General features: G+C 29.4%; 1 protein-coding gene across 2 annotated transcripts in view; it reads left to right on the top strand.

The window, feature by feature from the left end:
- Position 1: 1 nt before the first annotated feature.
- Positions 2-11681, top strand: part of LOC111682762 (protein split ends) — a 114902-nt gene continuing 103222 nt past the window's right edge. For both annotated transcript variants that reach the window (XM_046952444.1, XM_046952451.1), the window contains exon 1: positions 2-309. In XM_046952444.1, coding sequence (XP_046808400.1) covers positions 215-309 — 95 coding nt within the window. In that variant the 5' untranslated portion in view covers positions 2-214. The remainder of the gene's footprint in view (positions 310-11681) is intronic.

Raw genomic sequence — 11681 nt, forward strand, 5'->3', positions numbered from 1 at the left:
AAAAGAAAATATCAAAAACCAATGAAAATATTTGTAAAAAAATATAAAAATATATTTTAAAAAAATCAAAAATCAAATATGAAAAAACAAAATATCGCTAAATATTGACGATTTTTTTGTTTTTTCACAACGTTATATTTTTGAATGGGTTTGGAGTGCGCCCATTTGAAAAAAATCCAAAAAAATTCGCCTCCATGAAGTTTCATAAACAAAAATGGTACGAGAGACCAACAACGTTTGTTTTGGACAAATAGCCCAAGAAACACAAGTTGTTGTACGTGAGGATAATAAAAGAGATCATTTAAAACGGTGAGTTTAAGAGTTTTGAAATTTTATTAAAATAAAATAAAATAGAATAAAATAGAATAGAATTTTATTATTTTTTTTTAATTTTATCCTTTTAATTTTTTTCAACAATAAATTACATAGTAATTGGAAAAATATATAAATTACCCCCAAAAAAATCAATTTCACACTTCAGTGAATTTAAGAAATCATTCAAAATCCATTGTGCCGTAAATAAATTTTAGAAAGAGTATTAAATTTTATGTTTATTTATTTGCTTTACTTTTTGAATGTTTTTGGGCTCTAAGATGAAGAGGTTTTCTTTTTTTAATGCCCTTTACTTGTTTTCAGTTTTTATTTAAATTAGAAGAGATTTTTTTTAATCAAAGCTGGGCTATAGACCAGAATATAGATTTGACTATAGACTGGGCTATAGACTGGAGTATAAACTGCACAATAGAATGATCACTAGGCCAGACTATATAAACTATACGTCAGATTAGAGGCTGGACTATAGATTGGACGACGGTGTGAAGATAAATATGTCGAATATATACGTTCCACACCTCTGTTAAATACATTCCACTTGCTGTTAAAATACGTTCCACACATTCCACACGTTAAATTTAATGAGTATTTAAAGAGACGTGGAAAACGTCAAAAAAAGCTTTGGTGCAACTCACATGTATATCAACAGGGCTGGTTTGTTCTAATTTTGATGTTTATTTATAACCGTCAGATTCCCATTTAGATTAAATAAGACATTTCACTAAATCCATGAGTCGAAATTTACTTGCAAAGACAATAACATTTTCCCTACATTGCAATACTTTGTCTTGTAAAATAAGCTGTGATTTATTTTACGAAAATATGTTGTATATCATATGTAAACATTAAGAAAACATTTTATAAACATGATATATAAAAGAATGGGTTCATATGATTTTTATACAATTCTATAGCAACTCGTCTACAAATGGAAAATAAATGAAATTTTACATAAATTGACATAAAATTTTGAATGGATTCAGAAAGATTTTAAAGCGATAACTTATTCTTATTACTTAACTCTTTTAAACTTTGCACTATTACTTCAACCTTCCTTTAAAATGGTTCCATATCATCATCATTAGCAACGATGAACAACATCATCTTTTTAATTTTTTTTCAAGAAAATCTTTTAAACAATTCAACAACGTTTTCATTGTTTTTCTTTAGTATTTATTATTGTTGTTCTTCTTTTTTTGCTGGCGGTTTTTGTATAATTCTGCTTTTGTCTATAAATATAACTGTGCTTGTGCTCGGTGTACAACCATTGAATGGTGGCCAATAGACATACATTTTTATTATTATATAAATATATAAATTTTCTACAATATTTTATAGCTTTACTGTCTGAATGACTACTACTACCAATACCAACATCCATCACTACCACTACATTTCAATATGCGTGTATGTATATTAAGGTGATTTTTTTTTCTATTTTTCGTAATATTTGTTTTGATATGTATTTCAAGATGGTTCCTTATTTAGAAATACATACTTTTAAGTATAATTTTGTTCTGAGGTCCTAAAGGGGTTAATGTTTTTATTTATTGTATCTTAATTTTTATAACAATTTAACAAATTAAGATATAAGATGCTTTCACAAGAAAGTCTTTGTGTCTTAAGCTTATGCGCTGGATGTATGCAGTGGTCATGAGATCTATTGTGATCTATAACTAAAAAGTACCTTTGCGTTTGTGGTACACAAGATTCACGAGATCTTCCAAATAAATAAGGAAAATTTTAAGAGATATCAGATCTAAAGGTCGCTATAGAGCCTGTACTCCTTTACATGGAAAATGTTTGTGGAAAAGTGCTATTTGGTGCTCTCAGAAATTATAATCTATCGTAATTTCTACAAAATTCTTATAAGTGTTTCTGATCGATGTTATATCTAGAATAATATCGCTTTCAAAATAATTGTTATAGAATTTCTTTATTTTCTTCCCACGTTTTTCACTCCTTCGTTCTGTTTTGTATATGTTTCCATTCAGTATTTCTAGCAGGGTCGTTTCATATGATATCTATGGCTCTATCAAGTGATCGGTTTCGTCATCAGTTTTGGTTAACGTTCCCTCATATGAAATACATATATTCGGTTTATTGCTGAAGAGCAGGTTTCTCATCCACCCCTAAAGGCATTTTTTTAAATAAGTTATTACTGACTCAATGTCTTTGTTGAAGCCTTTTATAGATACTTTTATCATTATCCAACTGTAGTCAATGACGACGCGCTTGCATAAAGGCCACTTTAAATTATTGACAGCACAATATATCTGCAATTCCATTAAAAAACGCCTAATATCGGCTTCGTAGTGGCTAGAAAGAAGCGCTTCCGCTATTGGTACCGATATACCTTTACGGTTTTTGCATCCTGCATGGAGGAGTAAAGTATATAAAAATACTCGCTTAGATTTCATATCGAACTTTTGTACAATTCCTCCAGTGGCATCGAAGAAAAGTGTACCTCGACTTAATTTTAACAAAAAGGGCTGTAATAATAAAATCTGGTCCTTCGAATAGAGGTATACTTCTTGTGGGCTTGAGACTTTTTTAATAAATGAACTCCAATTCTTTTCATTTTTCATTAAATACAAATCAATTAAATGATCTTTATGACGAGAAAATCTTTGCAAGACTTCGGACTTCATTTTTCTCGAAACTTCGTTAGAGAAAAATTCATCCCTGTTTCCCACTTTATATAATTCTTTTGATATTCGCGCCAGTTTTTTGTTCCTGTATGTAGACGCAAATTCATTTTTTAGGTCTTCTTTTGCAATTTTTCTGCGTACAGCCCGAATTTGTTGATGTTTTATGTTGTTAGACGAATGCACAATATTATTTTTAGTAGTAAAAACATTTACTGATATTATAGCTTCTCGCAAACAAATTTTAAACATATATTTACGGCATTGCACATGAAAGCATTTTCCATATAATCTTATTATGCTTTTATCTTTATTGAATCCATGGCTAGTGAAAATGATTGGACAAACATTATTTAATTTTTTATAATTTTGACGTACTAAGTCTTGTATGTATTTAGTAAATTCTTTAAGATTTTTAATTTCGTTTTCATTAAAAAAATATTCTTCTAAAAATAATTTTTCTTGACTTTTTAAATGAAATTTTATTAAAAATTTATAAACTGATTTTTTTGATTTTGTATTTAAGGGGTTAGTATTTAAATCTATTGTATTTTCATTATTTATTTCAGATAGTATAACATTTTGTGTCGGATTTTTTGGTATAATTATTTTATTTCGTATTATACTATATTCCTTAATTTTTGTACTATCCTCTGAAATATCTATGTCCGATAGCTTTGTTGAAGATAATAAATTGGTTGTTGTATCTAATTGCGATAAATTAGTAGTATTACAATCAGAATCAAACGAATCTACAGGTATTTTATAAGGAACACTATTTTGTATGAACTTAAATGAAATTTCATTATTTTTAAGAACTTCTATGTGATATATACTTTGAACATTATTGGACAATATATCTAAACATGTGTCGGCATTAGTTTCATTTGCTTCTATTGTACTGAATTCTTTTATAAATTTATCAGAACTTTCCAAAATATCTTCACATTTTTCCTGGTCTTCATTACACATTTCCAGGTCTTTCAAAGTGCAGTATTCATGGACAGACTTTTTATGAAATTTATCAGAACTGATTACAATTGAACTTTCAAAAATATCTTTGCATTCTTCCTGGTCTTTTACTACACAGTATTCATGGACAGATTTTTTAACAAAATTATCGGAACTGACAGATATTGAAATTTCTGAAATATCTTTGCGTTCTTTCTGGTCTTCTTTACACTCTTCCTGGTCTTTTACTATACAGCATTCATGGACAGACATTTTATCAAACTTATCAAAACTGACTGATATTGAACTTTCCAAAACATCTTTATATTCTTCTTGATCTTCTTTACATTCTTCTTGGTTTTCTTTACTCTCTTCCTGGTCTTCATGGGCAGACATTTTATCAAAATTATCTGTACTGTTGGAAAATTTAATTTTTAAAATATTCAAAACATCCTCATATAGCAAAGAATAGCCCTTTAAATTGCACCATTTTTTAAAATCTTCCAAGACATTTTTACTCTTTTCAGGCTGTAAATGCTACGAAAAACAAGATACATATTTATGGAGTGCTAATATTAAAATTCTATTTAAATAAATATAAAAATGCTATTTAATTTTTAAAAGTAAATATAAAGTAATAAATATTCTAATAAGCCTATTGTCATTAATACTAAATGAAAGAGGAGGAGTTATATATTTTATATATTATTTTAAAATCCGATTAAAATCGGATAAATAGTTTAGAAAATTTACGATGTCAAATTTAATGCTTGTTGAAAAAATCCTAAAAATATGAAGGTTGAACCTCAATAAAATCTGAACCGTAACGAATTTATAAATTTTGGAGAACTATAAATTCCGTATTTTTTTAAAACAAAAAACAAGTAGGAAAGTATAGTCGGGCATGGCCGACCATACAATACCCTACACCATGAGTATATTTTTAAAATTTTTATATTTTTTTAAAGAAACTTTTACGTTGAATATTACATAATTTCAAAATATTTAAACAATTTATTGAAAAAAAAAAAAAAAACTAAAATTTCTAAATGAGGATTACATAGGTCAAATATGAGCCGATCCTCGGTAAATTTGGGAAAGGATATATTTTTAAATAACAGTTACTTTTGTTGAGTTTCATTGCAATACAAATGGTTACAAGTCAATTTTAGACGTTTAAGACATTTTTTGAAGGGGGGTTTGTATGGGGGCTAGGTCAAATAAGGTCCGATCCTTACGAAAATCTGCAGTGTCAGTTATACTTATATAGAACTTATTTGTGCAAATTTTCAGAGAGATAATAGAATATTTGACGTAATTATGGCATAAAAAGTTCAAATCAGGAAGTACGGTTGTATGGGGGCTAGGTGAAATAATGGACCGATTTCAACTTCGTCCCTGTGCCAAAAAACATGCTTGGTCCAAATTTCATCAAATTATCTTGAAAATTGCAAGGTACAACCTTGCGCACAAGGTTTACATGGACAGCCGGACAGACGGACGGACATGTCTTAATCGACTCAAAAAATGATTCTGAATCGATCGAATATTTTTGTATGTTACAAACATCAGCACAAACGTATAATACCCTCCCCACTATAGTGATGTAGGGTATAATTATTAGAAGTTGATACGAATGAAAGGAGTATTTAAGACCCACCCTAATGTACATGCAAGAATACATACAATATTGTTGTTATTTCTTGCTTAACAATTAAAAAATTAATAAACACAAGGTGAATGGTATATAAGATTCGGCATAACCGAATATAGCACTCGTTATTGTTTAATACTAGGGTGATCTACTCGGATTTTAGAATACGCTAGGATTACATAGTTCCTAATGTTGAAATAATGTAAATCAGGCGACTAGATCTAAAATTATAATATTTTAAACTGTTAAAAATCAGTTCGGACCATGTTGACCGATTTTTTTCAAATGTCAACTATATGAACTATTCGAAAACCGGTTTTTGGAAAATGTCGAATAATTGGTCACCCTATTTCATACCCAATTTATTTATTGTTCTGTCCGTCTGTGTGGTTAAAATCAATTTCCTGAAGATCCCAGATATCCTCGGAATCTAAATCTTCAATATTAATGTCAGACATGCTTTCGAGAAGTTTAAATCAGCAAAATATGTTCATAAATAACGCAGATATGAGCAAAAATCCAAGACAACCTTTGAAAATTTTATCAAAAAAGAGAATGTTAGTGCACGCTTTGTTTTGCGTATATACATACAGTCATTATTATAGCTATAGCAAAACAAACAACAACGCTAAACGCAATAAACACACAAAAAACAAATACACATGGCAGTAAAACCAACAGACATCCAAACATATGAAACGAAATACTCAATGATAAGCAGTGTTGTTGTTGTTGTTGCTTATATCAAAGCATGAAAAAAATTTTCTTTTTTATGAAATTTTTAGAGGTTGTCTCGGATTTTTGCTCATATCTCCGGTATTTATGGACCGATTTTGCTGATCTTTCCGAAAGCATGTCTAACAGATTTATTGAAGATTTGGATCTCGCCAATATCTGGGTCCTCTAAAAACTGATTTTATTTATACCTAATTTGTTGAATAAATTTCAGAGGTAGTATTAGATTTTTTCTCGTATCTCAGTTATGTTTTTGTACCGACTTTGTTGATTTTCAATAGGAAACTTCTCGAAAGCATGTCTGACAGCTTTCTTCAGAAAATTGATTTCAATAGGCAGGCGGACGGACATAGCTTAATAGACTTCGCTATCTATAAGGTTTCAGAATATATGTATATAAATATATACTTCATACGATCGAAAAATTATATTGTAGAAACTACAAACGGAATTACAATCTTATACCCTTTTCACGAAGGTGAAGGGTATAAAAATCTGACATTAATGCAAGGGCTTATTACAGTAACTCGGTATGCCACAAAATAAAAATATTGAGAACAACAATTTTAAATTTAGTATATGATATTTCTAAAAGCTGCACATAAAATTAGTCTTCCATATCGAGTGGCTTAACTTGTTACTGCAACAAGCTTTTCAATTGTCTAAGAAGATCTATCGTACAATTATAAAATCGCAACATTTATTACTTACGATTGATTTTATAATGTCACATATCCTTTTTTTATTCCTTAAATTACAGCCAATTCTTTTAACCAAATATGTGGTGCCTTCGGTTTTTTTAAGTTTATTTATGAAATCAAAAAACTGATCAAAAAGACCATTTTCGGTGTTAAGGCACTTAAACAACTCTTTGGAAAATTTAATATTATAATTTTGATTTGAATAAAATACTTTAACTAAATAAATAAATAACTCTTTAACCATTTTTTTTTCACAGATATTCACTCCAATAACTAATATTCTGAAATGAAGCTCTGAACTAAAATTCTTCTTATACAATACCCATTAACTTCTAGCGTGTCTTTGCAAAGTAACTAAAAATTACTGTAAAAGAAAAAAAAAAAACAAAAAAATGTTTCCCAAAAAATTACAACACTTGTATAGGATGTGCGGTTTCATACAAAACAGTGGTACGCAAAGAGCTATGTTAAAGACATTTTTGCACTCTTAATTTCATACGTACAGTTTTATGACCAGTGTTGCCTCTTTGGTTATTTTTAACCAAAATTGGTTATTTTTATTTTGCATGTGTACATGTGAATTAATTTTTCGTTTTGGTTATTTTTTGCAAACAATTGAACTAAATGCTGTTTGCTTTTATTCCAAAAATAAAATAAAAAAATTCGTGAGAAGGGTATATATAATTTTGTCATTCCGTTTGTAATTTCTATAATATAATTTTCCGACCCTATAAAGTATATATATTCTGGATCCTAATAGATAGCGGAGTCGATTAAACCCTGTCTGTCTGTCCGTCTATCTGTTGAAATCAGTTTTCAGAGGTCCCCAGATATCGGCGAGATCCGAATCTTCAATAATTCAGTTAGACATGCTTTCGAGAAGGTCGCTATTTAAAATCAGCAAAATCGGTCTATAAATAACGGAGATATGAGCAAAAATTCGAGACAACCTCTGAAAATTTTATCAAAAAAGCCACATTTTTTTCATGCTTTGTTAAAAAGCAACAACAACACTGCCCAGCAGTTCGACGGGACAGTACCGAACTGACCACTTAACCTACCACTTGTGGTGGCCCCTAGCCACCTGACTACCCAGGTGATCGACCATTTTAACATGGGCTTGTCCTACGAGGAAGTCAATCGTCACTCTACACCCTACAAAGAGACAGTAAAGAGACGATTGCCTCCGCTCTCGCTTACAAAGGGGACACTAAAGTGACGACTGTCTTCATTCTCGATTAAAAAGAGTTTTTTTGTGACGAAAGGCCAAAAAAATACGAAGTCAGCCAGGTGGTAAGATATTAATTGAACTAAAATTTAAACATTTCAAGTGTCTACTCTCTAGAATACTATGGGACAATAATGTGACGATTAACCCAAAAGATATAAATTTGAGTCAACCAGATGGTGCCATATTAGTAGAAAGTAATAATCATTTATCCAAAAGATGGGTAAAATAACTACTTTCGGAAGTACAACAAAAAAAACTACTTTTAAGAGTATAATCTAAGTAACCTAACTTGAGGATAGTAAAGAGACGACTGTCTCCGCTCCCGCTTACAAAGAGGACACTAAAGTGACGACTGTCTTCCGAAATGACCCAAAACATACGAATTACGATCATTCAGGTGGTTAACTATTAGTGGAAATTACTGTCTTCTTCGTATGCATTGACTCTTCGTCGAACTGCTGGGTGTGAACTGGATAAAGATGTACATGTGCGTGTGTAAATGTATTTGGTTTTATTCAGCTGTGTATTTTTTATGTTTAGATGCTGTTGGCGTCATTGAGTTGTGTATTTTCTTTTCGTTTTGTTTTTGTAAATTCTTTTCGTATATTTTGATGTAAGTTGGTTTTATTGCGTTGTTTATTTTGTTTTTGCTTTTCTGTGTTTTTCGTTATGTGTGTATAGATGTCTGTTGTTTTAGATGCCTTGTGAATTTAATTTTTTTTTATTTCGTTTAGCGTTGTTGTTGTTCATTTTGTTTTTCTTTTGGTTTAGTAATAATGTAGACGGGAAAAATTTAAAATTTATAAAACTAATATGTTTAAAATACACTATGGTGAAGGGTATATAAGATTCGGCACAGCCGAATATAGCACTCTTACTTGTTTTAAATCAATTATGTAAATATACATATCGTCCTGTTTTGAATTTTGGTATTTTGGATTTTTTTTTACTATTCGAAATTTTTTTATTACCGCAATTTGTACATCTACTGGTTATACTTATGTGCACAAAGGTATTTTTCGATATCTTAATTGGTTAGGATTTACCAAAATTACCTATGAGTTTTCCACATATTAAATGAGTTGATTAAATTAATTACAAAAAAATAAGATAAAATTAATGTATATTTTAATTAAACGGTCAAGTTATGGAGAAATAAAATAATTGCAAATATTTCCCAACATTATGGCCCAATTTCTGGTTTTTGTTTTTTTTTCAACATCTTAAACCAATTTGTTTTATTCGCAATTGAAGTCTCTAAAAAAATCAGATTTTATTTATAAATGTAAATTTTAAACTAAACGGGCAAGTTATGTTAAACTAATTCATGGCAAATATTTCCCAACATATTGGTCTAATTGGTCAACACTTTTAAATGTTTTGTTTTATTCTTAAATTAAGTCTCTATAAACATTTGAACCAAAAAAAAAACAAACAATGTTTATATAATGACTATTTTTTAATAAACTGGCAAGTTATAGCAAAATAAAATTATTGCAAATATCTCCCAAAACAGTGGTCTAATTTTAGTTTTTCATATTTTCTTCAACACTTTCAAACATTTTTTTTATTTCTTACTGAAGTCTATATACAAATTCGAAACAAATAATTTTGTAATGAATAAAATATATCTCATGTAATTTTTACATCAGCCATATATTTTAATATATATCGTTTTACAAGTAAAATCTACATTATCATCATTAATTTAAATAAGTAATATGTTTAATGTATTATTTCTTTAACTAAAAAATCTGTTAGAAAAGAATAATACCAACATGTCAGAAGTATACTTTTTTTAATTTATGAAAAATATTTTACTTTTGTTTTTGTCGCGGTCTAATGTGTAGTAGTTTTTCCAAAAAACAAAAGTACATTTTAGAATCTTTCAAATTACGCGATTTGAGTTTTGCCCATAAATTTCCTATTTCTAGACCTATGTGTAATGATTTGAAAATGTTTAAAATTCTATTAATTTTCGGAATAATTTTAATTACATTTGCTTTCATTTGTTATTACAATTCTTGCATTTAACAATTAAATACGTAAAGTAATAAATATTTTCTAAAATACTTCCAAAAATGTTTTCAATAGAACTTGAAAAGCAATTGTATTAAAAACAATGAAACTCTAATAAAATATAAATTACTACAGTGTAAAATCTGTTTTAAATGTTATTGGCATTTCAAAATAATATTGCTTTCCAAATAATATATTCAACCGAATATTTTTTATTGTTCAAGATACTTTTCTGTCAGTGCAATTCTCTCTAGCTCACTACTACAACTACAGTTTGTACATACATGCTAACACATGTATAAAAATAGTAAAACCAGTCAGTTTTTTCACTTTTTGTCGACTGTTGTTATATGCGATGTTGTTTGTGATTTTTTTGCTTTCTAACGGTTTTTATACCCTACACCACTTTAGTGGGGAGGGTATATTGGGTTATTGCTCATGTTTGTAACGTACAAAAATATTCGTCCTATACCCACCTTAAAGTATACCAATCGGCTTAGAATCATTTTCTGAGTCGATTAAGCTATGTCCGTCTGGCTGGCTGTCCATGTAAACCTTGTGCGCAAGGTACAAGATAGTTGGATGAAATTTGGCACACACGCTTCTTTTGGCCCAAGAACGAAGCCTATTGAAAATGGTTAAAATCGGTCCATTATTTCGACTAGCCCCCATACAACCGTACCCCCAAATAGGGCCTTTTGGCTTATAATTATTTAAATGATCTATTATGTTAGCAAAAGTCGACAGAACTTAGCTTTATAGAACTTTAAATGACACTACCGATTTTTGTAATAATCGGGCTTCATTTGACCCTATCCCCCATAAAAACTCCCCTTCAGAAAATGACTTAAAGGTCAAAATTCACTTACAAACACTAATAACACTTTTGAATTCTACATAAATAATATTGAAGAAGACTTAACTCCCCCTACCAACATTTTTAAGGATTGGGCCATATTTTGCCCTTTTTTGCCAAAAAAAAGTAAAAATATTCCGAAATAAAGTTAAAAAACAAATCAAATGCTTTATTTTTTTTTTATAATCCCCATTTTTAACATACATACTGACTGGTGTAGGGTATCATATGGTCGGCTACGCCCGACTATACATTCATACTTGTTGATGCTTGAAAGTGGTGTTTTTTCTTAATGCTTTAAAGAAAATGCATTAGGGTTTTCATATAATACAAATTGTTCGATTAATCGATTCTTTTTTTAACGAAATATTTTTTCAATTTGGAGCATAAAATAATTTTAAAAATGTTTGTCGATTAATTGAATAATATTTTAAAGTTTTGGACACTATCCGTCGTAGCATTCACCTTATGAGTTAAGATCCCATTCTGGTCTTTCCCATGGGACTGTGACCCGCAATAAGGTTGGAATTTAAAGTACAGAAGAAAAAATAAT

This window comes from Lucilia cuprina, chromosome 2 (genome assembly GCF_022045245.1).
Source record: "Lucilia cuprina isolate Lc7/37 chromosome 2, ASM2204524v1, whole genome shotgun sequence".
NCBI classification, from domain to species: Eukaryota; Metazoa; Arthropoda; class Insecta; order Diptera; family Calliphoridae; genus Lucilia; species Lucilia cuprina.